The sequence below is a fragment of the Cydia splendana genome, chromosome 1 (genome assembly GCF_910591565.1).
Source record: "Cydia splendana chromosome 1, ilCydSple1.2, whole genome shotgun sequence".
In the NCBI taxonomy this organism is placed as follows: Eukaryota; Metazoa; Arthropoda; class Insecta; order Lepidoptera; family Tortricidae; genus Cydia; species Cydia splendana.
In genome coordinates, this window is record NC_085960.1 from 10,394,984 (window position 1) to 10,412,735 (window position 17,752).

Below are 17,752 nucleotides of genomic sequence, written 5' to 3' on the forward strand. Positions count from 1 at the left end.
TTGGGGAAAAGATCTATACACTCGATTAAACTAGGAACAATTAAAACAACTCTTTCATTATGTATTCATTTTAATCACATTATTGTATAACCTAAAACTGTTTACTTCTTGTATTCTATTACATATTTATTTATAATAAACACCTATGAAAATGTCGTCAAATGACGCCCTTGCTTTGCAGATATTAAAAAAATAAGAACAGTTTTCACCCTTGAAAATTTAGTGTCTCAGGCCAAAAATAAGTCCAAGATTAAATATGTACAATCACAACGTCATAAATTTAAATTGTAAGTATTTATTTATATTCGTTGAATCAAAAATTTGTAATAGAAATAGGTATAACTCTATAAAACATTGAATTTGTTTATTGATATGATTTTTTGTTATTAAAAACAACACGAAGGTCGAAAAGTTTTAAGTAAGTATGTCATGTATTTAATTATTTACAAATTTAGGTTCGATATTTTGTTTTGGGGCACCTCGAATCGTTCTGCTTGTAAGAAATGTAATTTCCATTAGCTTTACAGGTAGGTAGTAGAAATATCACTAGATATGTATTCTTAAAGATTTGAACGCAGTTGATATACTCTATTGTAATAATAACCTGTTAAACATAAGTGCATTTAAAGGTAGACTCAATTTTAATATATAATATTATGTGATATGCACAACACCGAAAAGTTAAAAGTTGTAGAATACCATAAAATGTCCCATTTTATAGATACAGTAGATACACGAATCATTCCACAGTTATTATAAAAGAACTAATATTGTCAATGGCACCATATTATTAATCTATACTTACAATTTTCATCTAAATTTATAATTCAATATTTCAAAACAAATAACAGCTAAGTACTATTACAATAATTGCAAAACTAACTGACAATCGAATTCTAAGATCATCTAACTCATGGTAGGGTAAAAATATCTAATTCGTATAAATTGAAGGCACAAGAATAAATGAAAGCAAACTTTAAAACTACCCCTACGATTTACACAAAAATTGTAAATACAGTCCATTTTAATCCAAATAATGTTAAGTTAGTTATCGCTAAAGAATTTACCTCAAATACAGATTTTTTTTGACTTTGTAAAGTAAATTTCTAATTGACATTTGATACTCGCAAATCATTAAACAGCCTTAATAATGTGTAACATATACATGCAAATAATTGACTTCAAGAGGCTCCATAAACTGGCGGCAGGTCCACATCTCTTTCCCACAGCTACTTATATGTATATTCGCACTACACTTGCCAATTAGTATAAAGAGCGGATATGCAATTTTATAGGTATTGTACTTGTTATATTGAGACTAAATATTAAACAGGATTTACCTTAATTGTATATACCTATCACTTAATAATTCAATTCCATGTATTTCTATTTCGGCTAACTTTGGTGTCACGATTTTGCATTTCGTATTTTATTGCATTTTGAATTGTTTAACAAACAACTAATAGCATGTTTATTTATAAAACCTGTTTTCATACATCAATTATAATAATAATGCTATATTAATATCGATAAAGGTTCCACTACGTTTGGAAGAACTCGCTCACTAATATAAGTATCTCTTTGAAACTTCTAGAGCATTCATAGGCCGATTTAGAGTCAAAATTAAAGCAGCGTCACAGCGAGGTCTCGAATCATAACTTAAATGTTACACTTATTTAGGACTTGTACACAGTATCCTAGAACAAGGCACGCAAATAAATTTAAATATTAGCAGAATTTTGAGAATTTTCTTTAATATTTTTTTTTCTCCATATATTATAATAAATAAAAGAATAAGAAATATTACAATGGGTACTTAAACGAAGTCAGTACCTTAGAGTCATTAAAGTTGTTTGGCTTTAGGTAACGTCATGTTAACCCGTTAAATACATATTTGATAGGTATTTAATTTTTTAAGTATCTAAGTAATACGAATTTCATAAGGTTGATATATACCCCAAATTTTGTTCCATTCTTAGGTATTCTAGATTCTAAAGATGCTACCTAATTTATCAAGTAGATAGTAGAATGTAAAGTACCTAGTTAATACGTAGCATGTATTTTGAAGACAGCTTCACGGTTTAAGTAGAACCCAACAGACGCGATGAATAAATAACTTACATGTATTTTCCTGAAACATAAATAAGAATATCAAGTATGCGATTAATTTGAAATACACCCGAAATATGCTCTCCTGACATTTCTTTACGGGTATTCTCTGTGTTTCTTAATTGAGTATACTTAGGCGTATTGAGTAAAACTTGTGGGACTATTTCATGTAGGTAAGTAACTACCTACATCTACAGTACCTACTTAGTTATTCTGTTAATGAACATCATTAAATAAGCAAACATGATTATAATTACCTACGCATAAAAATTACATGGAGTTCATATCTTACCAGAGGGTTGTTTACTTACCAATGTTTATGTTAGTAATATTTAGAAGGTATACAACGTTAAAAAGGTGTTATAGGAAAGCGTAAAGTGTATAAAAATATATTAACAAAGATTGAAATTGAAACGTGTTGTAAATTTCGAATGAGTGCTACTTACTACCATTGAATAATTACCCGAAATTGTAGACAAGTTGAATTAAGTAGGTACGTTACTCTGATATGTTATTATGTTGATCTGTATGTGTGTTTAAAATATATTACTCACCTTGGGTTTACCAGTTTCATGCAACATGTAATTAAAGCTTCATTCATGCGCAAGCATTGTAAGTTCAAGAAGGAAGGAAGTCAAAGTGGCAAAGACAGAAGGACTAACATTACTCACAATGAATTAGCGGACATAGTGATATTGCTGGCTATGCCCGATATACCCGCTGGGATGCCAGTCATAGTCGGGGTGCCACGGTATCGAACTAACCAAACATTTGTTTAATGTTATCACCTGCAAACAGCCATAAGCAAAACATTGCCTCGAAGCAGCTACCCTCTATCTTACGGATAGTGTTGTTTTACTCCAACTAAATTTGAGCACTAAAAGGGTAAGACGCTACGACCATTGTTAAGTGTGTGATTTGTTTCGGCCACCAATGTACATAGTTGAAAAATAAGAATTACGTAGAAACAAGCAGCATGACAAACCTTAACATGTTAACATGTTAATTAGTGTATTACCTAATGATAACCTTAAAGTAATTGATATGTTATATTTAGGTACCTAAATGTTTGCTTTTTTAAGCTCCATTATACTCGTAGAACAAAAGCTAATCATATAACAAAATATATGTAAATCTGTGTAAATAAATAAGCGTCGGATAATGTTGTAAGTGTTGTAACTTCGTATAAAAATATGAAAAGAGGTATGACGAGATGCCATGAGAATTCTAATACAATAGAAAATTCTCACATAGCAACAGCTGGGAAGGAAATTTGCAAAACACCCAATAAAGTAATATTTACATTACAGCCAATCATAACATATACTCGTAGTTATAGCGGGTCTAGGCAATAGAGTTGAAACTGACGTATGAAACATAGCAACCAATAATTTTTTTACTGGAAGTATTAGGTTTCAACTCTTACTGCTCAATAAATCTAACTTTATGTTAACTAAGCTTCGGTCACTCGACAACATTGAGGGTGTTATTATTACAACTTATATCATGACTTACCAAACAGCAGGCCTATTATGACGATTCCAATCACACCCATTATTATCATCATCTGTAATCAAACGTAATATAATGTAAATAATTGAAAATCCCACCTTAAGTGCGTAAAGTGCGGCACTGTTAAATTTTATTTATGTAGAAAAATGGTGCTCTGTAAGAACGTCGACTATTGAATTACTTTTTGACTTCTCAAATGTAGTGGTATAGCATTCGACATGTACTTGATGTTCTTTATTTTTTTTACTGTATTACCTTTAGGTTTTGAAGCCAGAATTTGTTCTTTAAGCTCTTGGCCTGTTGTTCAAACTGCGACGCACCGTACTGGAGTGCATCTGTATAGAAAAATATTACATACTTGTATCATTGAAAACTTTGTAACCATTTTAATGTTTCCAATATTTGAGATTTGATTTGATGATTTGCGATTGAACTGCAATGTCTCGTAAGTGCATAAATTCTAGAGGGAGAGCTTTTTGCTTAAATATGTACATATTTAGTTACCGGCTCTGTCATCTAGCTCTGATAACTTCGCGTCTCTTTCCAGGACTTTTTCGACGTTGGTTTTCATAATGTCCACCACCTAGAAGATAAAGTGAAATGTATAATGTTAGAGATTTTTAACGTAGCAACGCAAGATTGTTTTGCAAAATATACGTACAGGACAGAAAATGTTGGTTTTGAGGTAACTGACTATGCCCAAACCAAGGGCCACTTGCCCCATTGACTAACCCGGGCTTAAGCGGTTAAAACTGGAGTTACCATGGTTACCAGTACAATTCGACACTGGGTTAACGATTTAACCGATTAACCCCGGGTTAGTGGGTTGGTGCAAGTGGCGCGTTAAGGAGTTTTTTTTTATATTTGAACTGATTAAAAGTACAAGTATTTATTGCATTACTATATTAGCGCTATGCTCTTAATAGAGATATGTAATTTATTACTTTCTACGACAAATTTGGTTAACAATATTTTGTGATGAATAAACAGATTTAAACAATTGTTGACGGATAATCGGTTGCAGGGATTAAGTAGTTAGCATTGCATTTAGAAATGACCGAATCTAGCGCACTCTTGTGGTAAATAAGTCACTATGTGTAGGTACCTCGTCAACTTGCGCCTGCGTCTGCTGAAGCCTACGTTGCGCGGCCACCTGCTGCATGTTCCGCGGGCCGCCGATGATCTCGCCGTCGGGGCCCGTCTGCGGCTCCGTCGGCGGCATGCCAGGGGGACCTTCTGGAGCAGCCCTGGAATTTTTATGTAACATAGGTTTCATCACTCAGGTTTTACTATACCTATCTAGTTAGTTAAACGTCATATCGATTGACTTTTTTTGACTGGTATTAGGTAATCCATAAACAACTATATTAAGATACGAAAAATTATTAGAAAAATATATTTCTCAATAGAAATGTATTCGTGATAGTCGATTCATAAATAGATAGCTTTTGTCTCAAACGTATTACCTACATAATTTCTTAAAGTCTGGCAAACACACGAAGTCAGTCAGTAAGAACAAGAACCAAGAAAATAATGTAAACGTCGTCAAACGATGGCGACAAAAGTCAATACAATACGTTCTAACGCAGGCAGCTTTCAACGTGTACGGTCAAGGTCAACGACATGTCTGAACAGATGATTACAGTCACAAGTCTGAAGAATTCAATATTTAGTAAATTTATGACTTAGAGAACAAGTCATATTACTTTATTAAATATTTCAGTTTATAGCAGTAAATTTATTTAGTAACAAATCGATATACGTTTATGCATGTAGGTACATTAATTAAGTATCATCGGCTTTTTCAATAGGTGCATTACATGACATCTGCATAATGCTGTCCATCGATCGTCCAGGTATTCAATAGATTTTCCAGTTAGCAGGTTGTGGTAAACTTAATGATAGGTTAAGTTTAAGGACAACCTGGCCAATCAATATGCTGCTTGACAAAATGTCACGTCATACGAGTATACTTAGTCGATTCGTTGGCAAGGTTCAGAGACATTCTCCTATTGTATTAACTTAAAATATATACTTACAATTCTACTTAATTAAATAATAAAAACTAAGATATCAATTGGTAAAAAATGAAGTAGGTGCAATTTTTATTTTATTTTATTAGGCACACACAAACAGATATCGTACAATATCATGAAAGACTTTATGCTGATTTAATAAAATATTTATATTATGTATTTTATTCGTTAATCTGTTTACCGAAAGGCATAGAAAACCTCTTACAATAGCAACAGGTACACCTATTCATATTAAAATATCACAGTATTTAGTTTTACACAATGTTTTTTGGCAAAGGGTGTAACAGCTTTCATTCAAGACCATCTAAATTGGCAAGTTGCCAATGGAAATTAAAATTAAACATAAATTCTACAACGAACAAACTTGTTATTGCTAAGTCAAATCCAATTATTGAGATATATAATCTAGCCGGCATACCAATATTTATAGGTATACAAACTGTTTGTTAGTTTTTTGGACTTAAAAAAATGAAGCAACAGTTCTTTATTAAAATATTCAACATGTGGATTTTCATAAAATATGTTTATCAGTGTCACTGCTAGTCTTTTCATGCATTTTGCCTTTCTGAGATTTTACTTACATGTTTTAAGTCTTCTTTAAGAATTTATTAGTGGTGCCGAAACTGATGATTTTTGTATGCCAGTATAGGCGGGAGGTGGGGAGCTTTCAACGGAGGCTTTCAGGCGCGCGCTGTTGCCGCAAAGCACGACTGAAGCCGGCCGCAGTGAACTTGCGCACACAAGTGTTTCACGAGTTTTCCATTATTTCGAGTTTTCATTAAGAATTGTAAACAAAGAATAATTATTTAACTGCCTGCTGCCAGTAAGTGCATAGGGTACGACTACTTCTGTATATGACATTTATTTTAGTTTATGACAAAATTTTATTCTAAATTATTTTAGTAGAAAAATCCCTTAATGAACTATTAGGTACTTACAATTTATGTTACCTTTGGACAATATATTAACATAGCTTATTTTTTACTATAAAGAATTCAATTAACGGAAATAGCATAGGTATACATCGTTTCAAACTTTAAAAATACGATAGCTCAAAATGTTACTAAAAGGAATGTTCTTTCTGTGTATCCTTCTTTAAGGAACTAAGAGGATTAGTGTCATCATAACTATCATACGTATATGTTTATACTTTAAAGTAAATTTTGTGTCCTATAGGTATTTTACAAGTTTACTTATTTTAAAACATAACATTCTCTACCGAAGTTGGTAAACACTTATCCGTCCGCCATTCCCCACGTGACGCATGCGTGGCTGCGCGGCGCGCATCGATCCTTGCGCACTCGTGGGGTAGGTCCGGGGGCCCATACACGTGCAGTGCTGCATCAATGAACTGTGCATGAATGTACCAATTAATTACTTCTCCGAGTAAAAGCAAATGAGAGCACTGAGTGCATGAATGTATTTATTAAACAGTGAGGAAAATTGGGACTATTTTAATTTATAGAAGCATTTCCCGATGCGGTTTTGGTCTAAAATGTTTTAATTTATACTCTTTACTCTCTCATCAAAATTGCAAGTTTAAATTATAGTAGCATGTAAGTTTAGCAGTTGTAGCATTATTATAAGGTTTTACTGGTTCAGATTTTGGCTGATAAAATATAGGCAGCAAAACTGTGTCATTAAAATAAATTCAGATTGATTAAAAGAAAGTGCATAGGTATCGTATTATATAGGCAATTAGGCATGCAGATTAAAAAAAACCGGGCAAGTGCGAGTCGGACTCGCGCACGAAGGGTTCCGTACCATAATGCAAAAAAAAAACGAAAAAAAAGCAAAAAAAAAACGGTCACCCATCCAAGTACTGACCACTCCCGACGTTGCTTAACTTTGGTCAAAAATCACGTTTGTTGTATGGGAGCCCCATTTAAATCTTTATTTTATTCTGTTTTTAGTATTTGTTGTTATAGCGGCAACAGAAATACATCATCTGTGAAAATTTCAACTGTCTAGCTATCACGGTTCGTGAGATACAGCCTGGTGACAGACGGACGGACGGACGGACGGACGGACCGACGGACGGACGGACGGACGGACAGCGAAGTCTTAGTAATAGGGTCCCGTTTTACCCTTTGGGTACGGAACCCTAAAAAACACAATATGTACTTGCTGTAAGTGCATTTATATCGTAGTAACCATGAAATACAAATTAGTACTCTCCAACTGTTGCTTTTCTTTCTTTTGCCAACTAGTTCGTAGTAAGTGGGCGTCCAGACGGGTCCATCAAATTGACAATTTAGTCAGAAATTAAATTGGCGTTAATATCATCTAGCGTCCAGACGCTTTGTATTTAGTCACCAGTTTTAAATTTATGTTGATGATCGTGCGATTGAAATAAAAGAAATGCCTCCAACCCCAATATTTTATACTTCGCTTAGAAAATCCAGAAAACAGTGCACTAATAATTTGAATGCTAGTACGAGTAAATGTAAATGTTCTGCACTTTCATTTACGCCGTTTATATCATCTTTTCAGAAATCAGGCGGTAAGAGACCGGAACTTTAAGCCTGCATCTTATAACAGTTCAATTCAGCGTCATCACTCATCATCGATTACGTACCCGCTGCAGTAAATGCATTTTTACTTGGCACAGGTAATAAGGGATCAACAAAAACCGATATAAAAAGTAGCGCTATATTAATCAGTGGGCAAAGCGATCAATCCGATTTGTTGAGTCCCCGCCCCGCTCCCACGCATCGACGCTCATACTTAAAAGCCTTAAACACTGTAATTAAAGATACACTACAAATAAATAAACGTATTAGGCGAGTGACTTATAATGCCTCCAAGTCCTGCTAATAAAATAAATGAAGAGTCGGCAATGAGAATCTCAGTACGATGCATAAGGTATGGTAAAATAGTGTATGTTAGGAATTAACAGAAAAGTGCTTAGTTAACGCGTACCACCTAGTTGTATTAGAAATTTAAGTCGCTTTAATATAGCAAAGTCTTAAAGTTATTTATGTTTGATATGTTTAGTTCATTCCTATGTAAATATGCACCTTCATTACATGTTATGACGTTATAGATAAAGTACCTAATGAAATATCTATTCTAATAAAAATCAGTAGGTACCTATGAATCGATATTTGGGAATTTTTTTGCAGTGGTTGCCTTCACCACTAAAACTAAGTAGCAACAAAAATCTTACGAATTTAAATTAAAATTACTTTCTGATAAATTCAATTTTTTATATTCATTAAGTATACCTACACTCATGGACAAATTTAGAGGAACGCAACAAAAATATATATTTGGAAATTACTTTAGGTGCCGTAATCCAGTAAACCTTTTCTTGCGTTCCTCTAAATTTGTCCATGTGTATATGTTCACGATGACTAACAATAAATGTGTAATATAACTGATATTTTCCTATATACTTACTGCTTATAAAATGTTAAAAACAAACAAACAAAATCCGTTAAGGTGTAGTTACGTGGTTTGTTCTCGGCGGGCCCGCCGCAGAGGCAATTGATTAGTCGGCGTCCTTTGTGCGCCGGCGCAGCCAACAACAACAATTTGCTCGCGGCCCGACCGCCCTAATTTTAATGGCCTTATAAAATTTATATTTAATGTATTTATCATCGGCGAGCGACAAGTGGATATGGCTTTACCGGCTTACAGTCCTAAACTTCCGTGGCACAACATTTGAACTTTGAATTTTTGTAGAGACTGCCAGAGAATAGTACCCGAGTTAATCAAAAATAAACTTCCATAAAATGGCGTGGGTCTTTTAATTGTTGCATGCTTTTTACAGTTTTTACTATTTTTTGTATTTTCGGGCACAAATGATATGAAAACTATCACCTTGCTCCTAAATCTAAGTGCATACCTTGGAAACGTAACATTGAACCTACGTGTACATATAAGTAGGTACCTGTTCGCTTTACAATAGCAAAATTACAATGAAAGTAAAGTATTTAGTACAAAATACTAATTTATAAATAAAATAGAGCTATATCCACACTAGCGCTGCTCACAAAAGGTAAGCATTCGTATTGTCTTACGACGCGTATGCACGCGGCGAGCATTAGCGTTACGGAACCTCGCTGATTGGAGCGGCGTCTAAGCATGCCAGACTGACGGACATCAACATGTGATCAGATACCCTACTTTGGCTTATGGTATTCCTAAACTACAGCAGACAGGAAAACTTTTATAAATGTTTTACGAAGTTTTAATTATTTTATTGTTGTTTCTTATTCTAAAAAAGGTAACCCTCTTGCTAACTGCTGCTTACGTTTAGTTATTACAATGGTAGTAAATTTTTACTAGCCTATATAGTATCCCACTGCTGGGCAAAGGCCTCCCCCCTAGACTTCCAATCTTCCCCATTAACTGCAGCATCCAATCAGTTGCTGAGAAATATGCGTCCAGGTCGTCCCGCCATCTCCTCTTAGGCCTACCGTGCCGGCGTTTACATTGTGGCACCCACTCCGTGGCTAGTTTAGCCCATCTCTGTGGATGCATACGTCATACATGGCCTGCCCAGTAGAATACGCCTAGTAACTGCCCAGCAGTAAATTTTAAGTAATCAATTTTTATATCCCGACTTCTGCCCGTGGTCCGTATCCGTAGAATTAGTATGTATTTCCAAAGGAATAAATCCTGTGATTTTTCCGAAACTAAAATGATGTCTAGTAAAAGTTGACCTCGATATGACCTATGTATTCATGGTATGTATCCTCCCGCGTTTGTCTATGTTCTTTCGATGATGTTGACAATGTCATGAGATAGAAAATATATTATTTTGTCCTGACTAGAATCTAGAGTTTTATTCATGTTTATTTGCGAATAATTTCCATACACTTCAATTCACCTTGCAAAATAGGTATGGCTACAGGTTAAATAAACACGCTGTACAGTAGCGCCTCGCTTAGGATTTGTACGACGGATCTGAAATGTATGGGAAGATCCGCGGATCCGGATCTAGATCCGGATAATTGCATACATTACGGATTCGGATTGCAAACCCTAGCGTCGCTAATCTACTGTAGGTAGATAATTCGATATTTTATACTAAACTTACATTCAAATCGGCACACGTCAGCAGGTGATATTCTACGAGCAATTAGGCCACTTAAGGCGCAACTAGGCGCAAACACACCCAGGCTTTGTCCACTGCGTTATCGCCGGCCGGCTAAGTGCCAGATCCTCGTTAACTGCTTGGGTTAACAAGACAAGTGTTTACGCGCGCAGTTAGTGCTGGGCCGTGCGCGTGCGCTGGGGGCTGAAGGATGCGCGGTAGTTACAAGGTTCTTCCAGTACATTGTTGTCAGGGTTTCTACAAAACAGAAGTAGGGATATGTAAGGTGAACACCATGGATGCTTAATATTAGAAGGCTATTCTGGTATTAAGCATCCACGGATGTTTTTCAGTGCTAAAGGTTTACTTTAATGTGAGCAATGTTTTTAACAAATGCAGAAAAACATGTGTTTATGATGTCTAATGACTTACATATCTCGCGTTGAATGATGATCCCTATGACAGTTCCATGAAGTCGCTTTTTGTTGAATTTAATTAAAAAAACATTTGAAGAAATGTGTTTTTACCGTATTTTTATTAGTTATTTAAATGCTACAATTCTGAATAATTTAATGTGCTTAACTTCCTAAAAATTTCTACAAACATTTAACGTGACAGTTTAAATTACCATTGTGTCACCTATATAAAGCACTACTTTTTTTATCTTATTTAAATTTATGAATTGCAAATAATTAAGTGTTGACTTCTACATATGTTCACATTTGATTTAAGTATTTACTTATGTGTATTTATTTTCTGTTTCTTGATATTTTCTGTTACTAGCACTAAAATACTTACAGCACTTTTCGAATTTTCATTTTCCTAGATCCAAACTCAATTTATTAATTTATTAACAAGTAGTTAAACTAGTTAATTACTCATGTAATCATAGCAATATTATACCTATATAATGACTGGGAAAACTAACGAAAATGATGTTCATCTAAAAACATGTTTGATCCTTGAATAATCACTCTGGTAATCTGTAATTAAACTATCGGGCATGAGGTGCTAAGTAAACGTAAGTATGTAAAATTGTATACAGGGTTACCCAGAATTTAATACAATAATGTAAAGTCAAACAGTGCTTCTGAACCGAGTGTTACACTTTTGACATAACCTTTCAATATTGACAGGCAAATATTTACCGGCCGCTTTTTAACACTTTCGGGACTTTGTAGGCAAAGCTGCGTGCCTGCCTATATTAGTCTAAGAAATTAAAGTTACTGACTAAACAGAAGCAGGTTATCGATCTCTGCTTTAAAGTAAAACGCAAAACCCCGTCACCTAAATAATTGTTGGCTTATAAGAGAGTTAAGAGACAACCTGCGAATTATAATTTATACCGATTAGCTTGTCCAATAAGATAATGGAGCAAAATGGTTTGTTAATAAATAGTAAAAAAATATTAAAAAAAACGCCAAAGAAAAAATCTCGAAGCTAACAATATTCCAGCTAACCAGTTCTCTTAACATCTCATTGTGACATGTTCCACTCGGAGAGATAAAGTCGCATAAGCTTATGGCACATTTGGTCAAACAGGACATTTTAACTTTAAAATGACACCAAGTGGTGTCAACTGAAGTCGGCGTTAAGTCAGAATTCGGCATCCACAAGAGCATTATCACTGCTTCGGTAATAGGAGGCGCGGGTGCACGGCCCTTCTCAAACGAAATAGATAAACAATTCTAAAGCTTTTTAAAAAGGTCATTCAATGCCCAACATTTTTTTTTGTTTGTGAAGCCTAAGAAGATAGGCATAACGTTGAAATTTAATCATGCAGATCAATAACAAATGGCATTTAAGAACGGATTTGGTTTATTGGAAACTGTATCAGAGGTCTTTAGTGCATACTACCGTTTTTGGGCATCCGTTCTCATGGCAGTGTTACATCTGTTACTAGTCAAGGACGTTGCCGTTTATTATTCTTCTAGTCAAATCTAGTTAACCAACACTTTCAATAAATATCCAGAGGAACTGTATAAGTTTGGTATAATTTTGTAATACACAAACCAAGACCCATTTCAATTACGCTTACGTTAAGTTTGCAAAAGCATAACCAACAGAATAAATTGCTCGGCACTTGTCATGTATACAACTCAACACCCTTCACAATAAACCAGCCGCTGCAAACCGATAACATACGAACAGGAATAGTAAAATTACAAATAATACCAACTGGTAAGTAAATACGTTTGTTGTAATAACAGATTAATCGAAATCTATAGTGAAAACTTCGTAGACACTTAATTGACATCGTAATCAAACACAGACACAGACAAACTCCCCGATTCGAAATTTAAGATACGTCAATTAATAGATCTAATTGAAACGATATGGAATAGATGTGTCAGTGTCAAAAGTGATGTTTTTGTTTGAAGAAATGTCACATTTGACACTGACAGATGTAATCCATATCGTTTCTAGATCTATTTCTTGACGTATCTTAAAGTTCGAATCGGGCTGATTGTTATTTTTAGTGGCTCGTGATGTTTTTGCGACTTGTGAATAGTAGCTGTCATTGAAGATATATTTAATCGTTGTTATTCAAAACTCACATGTAATTCTTAGCTAAGACACAAATATTGCAACCTCACGACTAGTAGTAGAATTTCACTGCTTTTTATTTATATTACGACAATGAATCTGCAGTAATGTCAAAATGTTTTCTATCCAAGTTTTAACTTAAAATGAGCCCAATGTATATTTAAGGCGGCATTTTATCTAATACCTTTAAATGAGCAATTTTTCTCTATTTATTTACATCTAATACCCTTAAACGAGCAGTTTTTGTTTATTTATTTATATGTATATTTAGTTTATATATATTTCGGAGACCTCGGACACGGCTCTAACGATTTCGATGAAATTTGCTGTGGGGGTTTTAGGGGGCAATAGATCGATCTAATTAGGTCTTATCTCTGTGAAAACGCGCATTTTTGAGTATTTATATGTTTTCCGAGCAAATCTCGGTCTTCCAGATATTTAATTATTAATTTAGTTAGTGTACTGTCGCAATAGTCGCAGCCGTAGCTGTGTTGGCAAAGTGATTGGTTTGGCGACCTGATACCGGCGCGGGCGGCGATACGTCTTGCCCGGGAAGATCGTTAGTTACGCCTTGGGAGGTCCTGGACGCTGATATGCAAGCACACATTTGTTGGTAAATAATTAATTATTATTTGGAATTTTTATTCGAAATATGAAATGAATTAGTCGCAAATAGCTGCATGAAAAGAGCGTTCACTGTTATATACAGACATCGTAAATTTTATAGTATTCTCGGTGCAGCGGATGTGGAATAAACAATTTCAACTATTTAATTAGGTACGTTAATATTAACCTTAATTTACCATTTCAGTTGGATTTATCTATACCAATTCCGTTAACACCACTCCGCTGCACCAAAAATGCTATTAAAATTTACGATGTCTGATTTACATACATATTACACTCCTGACATCAGCACCTATACTTGTAAATAAGTTCTAATACTTACCTCATACATACTACCTTTAGGTAAAATTATTTTTTACAAAAAATGACAAAAGCTCATCTTACACTAAAGAGGCACTATTAGAATAATAATAATTTGTCATAAATATGTTTTACGTAAAAAATCTATAGGCAAGGATGAAAAAAGTGTATTCTTTGAGGTAATACCTATGGTTTTGAACAGCGAACAATTATTAATTGAAGCAGTTCGTATAATCACTCGCAATCATTTGCCTTCAGCATCGAGTCAGTAATCTTACAATATCACCAAAATTACGTACCTATTCCAAAATATGAGCTTAATTCGACACCTACCTATAGATATGACTACTTTCACAAATCTATTGCTACATATTATATTTGATCAAACCATTGCCAGTTAAAAAAAAACTTTGAATATGTAGAACATACATGTCATAGAATTTATTTGTGAAAGGAAAAACAAAAATACATTTTAATTAATCCCCCCTTCCTTTGTTGGCTCCCTTCAACATGGTCTGGAAATACTAGCAGTGGTAATTATTAAATTGAACATTGCTGAGGTGTAATATAATCGCTACAAAGCTTTCTTACGAAGATACATGTACTGCGATGTTACAAATAAATTAACTAAAGCATTTAGTTGTAGAAGATAAGAGACAGACTTTTTAAGATAATTTTATTGCTACAATTTGACGCTCAATTCGACATGTTTAATGTGGGCTTAAGATATGGCAGCTTATGAAAATTAGACCAATGTTGTAAAAAATGGTGATACTACCACTGACCATTTCGCAGGTTTTGGTTGATTTATCGAAGGTTGATAAAAAATATTGTTGTTAAATTACAAAATAATTAAAAGAGGTTGCAGGTTATAATTTTTGGTATTATATTTATCAACAGTGTTATTTCGCACTGGTTCAATTTATTAATTCCACGCCTTATTTCTTTTTTCCCAGGTTGCCCCATTCATACGGAGCCGGTACGAATTCATATTTACACATTTTCATATGGACGTGACGGTATTCTGTAAAGAAGGGAAACATTTTATTTTTTTAGACGCTGGGGACACATACGGAACAATACAACCTTACTCATCCCTCGTTCAACGCAAATTCTTAATTTCTTGCCTACATGTATTTAACTTTAATTGTGCCATACGATTAAATAAATACAGAAGTGCTTTTTCCTACAAATAAGGCAAAAAATACAGAAAGGAAAATTACAGATAAGGTTTATAAAATTTAAGAAAGTTCACTTCATAATTACCTATCTGTGAACTGACTGACATAGATGCAAGTGCCAAGCTTGTTCGCTCGAAAACATACACAATTTTTGCGAGCGCATCGATATAACCTGTCTGTTTCGATGGCCTGGAACTATTTTCTTTTTCAGGGTGTTGAAAAGCAACCCGTGCAGATATTGTAATATTTAGTAAGTAAATATTGAGTTAACATTACGTTTATTTTCGTCGCAGTTGTACTCGTAGCTGTCGCAGACGTCGTTGAACATGCGCGTGATGCCGAGCGAGTCCTGCGCACACACAGGCACGAAGTCATGCTGGCATTCGTCTCCTAGTTTGCAGAAGTTTATCACCTGCGACAAACACCATGGTATTGCAATACCATGTCATAAAACGACATAAAATAAACAGTGTTGGGATAATATGCATGGCGCAGAAAAATGAAGTGTCCACAATTTTTGTAATAGGCCAAAAATATGTCAGGGTGATTATAGCTCACATAATTTACAACAAAAAATGTAAAAAAATCATTTTTTTTATATGTCCGTGTACGTAAGTGGAAGTAAAAATCATTCGTTTAATGGCATTTAACATTTCATTTTGCTGCAATTACAAGATAGCATAAGATTTATTTTGTGCTTGGGAAACACGTAGACTAAACATACTACGGACTATTTTCTTCATCACGTCTTAAAATTATTGCAGAGTAGAGCTAAATATCGTGTATTACTCACCGGTTCTAGAGGGAAAAAATAATCTTCCAATTCCACCTCCACATGGGACCAGACTTGACTTGCAAATTTGATAATCAACAAACCTGTAATATATTGTATTGTAACAGTCAGTAATAATCAATTTAAATTTAATTAATCAGTTAAAAGGTAAACAAGTAGTAATTGTTGTACAAAAGTCACTAAGAAAAAAAAACTACAAATAAATAGTAATTTACCGGTGATGGCTCGCCGTAATGACATAGTTTCAGCACATGGAACTTGAGCTCGACACACTCGTAATCCAAATGGCAGTCGATAGTTTACATAAATTACTAACTGTTATAGATTAAGACAGGAAATTGTGGATAAACATGAGCTGAAATATAAATACATATTGTTTATAACTATGATTCACATATATTCAAGGACTATACTTATACCTGCTATCAAAATAGATAATAGTTTATAAATAATTATTAATGGATTTGTAATAACTAATAACACTCCCACAGTTAAAGTTAACTGAAAAGACATGGGGAGAAATAAATATTTAAAGATAATTTTGATAGTAGTTATAGGTACTGTAAATACCGTAAAATGGGATAAGTTGGGACAAATCCGAAGTTCAAACCTCGGTAAAAGTTTATTTTTATATATGGCACGTTGATCTATATTTATATTATATACTTGAAAAGTGTTCCGGTAGTATGAACTTTAGTTTTTCAATGATAATCTGTCTTTTCATTTCATTGATTCAACGATAAACACAAAATAGTAGGAAATCCCAGCTCACCCCGTAGTCGGGGTTACGGGGATAGGAAATGAGTACAATAGCTTGACTTCTCAAAATAATAAAGTATTTACGTAACAATGTGATAACTTGGCCTAAAAATACCATCTCACCCCCCTACCATCCCTCCTTACCCCATTCATAACCCAACTGCCCTCGTTATCTCTATTCACCCCATTTTACGGTAACCATGTTAGCTGGAAACCACTTATGAAGCTTGCTTATAAAAATTAGCTATACATATATCCACTAGGGACATCTAACGTAACCTAATGCTAACTCTCCCAGCATTCAATATTGTTCCAATAGAGCTTTCATATCCGTAATAAGTCAAGGCAGATCAATAACAGAAATGGGAGTCTGATTGTCAAAATTCTGTAGTTATAAATTTAAGTAGTTGCAATATCGACTAAAGTTGTATACTAAATAAATCCATAAAAGTATTAAACAAATAAAAAACTCCATGTGAGTATTTCATGAGTCCGTCCGAGGCACAATGGCGATTCCAAGGTACATCGTTAGGACTGTTGTATCACATGGATACGTTTCTCTTCATTTCCGACATTTTTATCGAATCAAAATCAATAAACGAGACACTCAGTTTCATATCACCTACATTAGGTATTGTAGTTTAATAATAATAATGTATGTCAAGTTGTTCACATATTCAGTAAAGGTTTTGTTATTTTATGGCTTATTATTAACCGGGCAACTAAAATATTAAACAGGAACTTTCATTGGGCATATAATAATATAATTTGGCTGTGCATTAATATTTTAGCGCCAAAAAAAAAATATTAGCCTCAAATATAAGCATCATATTATTAAAAAAAT

The 17,752-nt window shown here is 34.1% G+C and overlaps 2 protein-coding genes across 4 annotated transcripts; both read right to left on the reverse strand.

The window, feature by feature from the left end:
• Positions 1-52: 52 nt before the first annotated feature.
• On the reverse strand, positions 53-6,478 carry LOC134790608 (neuronal synaptobrevin-like). 3 transcript variants are annotated; one of them, XR_010144200.1, is made up of 7 exons: positions 6,239-6,478; positions 4,727-4,868; positions 4,126-4,204; positions 3,877-3,956; positions 3,625-3,676; positions 2,664-2,868; positions 53-2,131 (listed from the first exon to the last, which is right to left on the reverse strand). XR_010144200.1 is itself a non-coding variant. In XM_063761466.1 (6 exons), coding segments are annotated over exons 1-6 (447 nt in total). In that variant the 5' UTR covers positions 6,241-6,478; the 3' UTR covers positions 53-2,776. The 3 variants fall into 3 exon arrangements, 2 of the variants coding, with proteins under 2 accessions (XP_063617536.1, XP_063617546.1); XM_063761466.1 differs by having other exon boundaries at positions 53-2,868; XM_063761476.1 differs by having other exon boundaries at positions 53-2,897; positions 6,239-6,466.
• An 8,114-nt stretch (positions 6,479-14,592) lies between these two features.
• LOC134795227 (uncharacterized) lies at positions 14,593-16,503 on the reverse strand. Its single transcript, XM_063767068.1, has 4 exons — positions 16,365-16,503; positions 16,150-16,232; positions 15,633-15,768; positions 14,593-15,199 (listed from the first exon to the last, which is right to left on the reverse strand). Exons 1-4 carry the CDS (start codon positions 16,387-16,389, stop codon positions 15,114-15,116), a joined length of 330 nt encoding a protein of 109 aa, XP_063623138.1. The 5' UTR covers positions 16,390-16,503; the 3' UTR covers positions 14,593-15,113.
• Positions 16,504-17,752: the final 1,249 nt, after the last annotated feature.

Bases quoted from the DNA above. Each gene is read 5' to 3' on its own strand.
- LOC134795227 (XM_063767068.1), bottom strand. From the start codon at position 16,389: ATGTCATTACGGCGAGCCATCACCG. The intron at 16,233-16,364 runs GTAAATTACTAT...AATATATTACAG, and splicing joins ATTACGGCGAGCCATCACCG to GTTTGTTGATTATCAAATTT. The intron at 15,769-16,149 runs GTGAGTAATACA...TGTTTGTCGCAG, and splicing joins ATTTTTTCCCTCTAGAACCG to GTGATAAACTTCTGCAAACT.
- LOC134790608 (XM_063761466.1), bottom strand. The intron at 3,957-4,125 runs GTAACTAAATAT...TTTTCTATACAG, and splicing joins AGAGCTAGATGACAGAGCCG to ATGCACTCCAGTACGGTGCG. The intron at 2,869-3,624 runs GTAAGTCATGAT...ATGTTTGGTTAG, and splicing joins CATAATAGGCCTGCTGTTTG to TTCGATACCGTGGCACCCCG.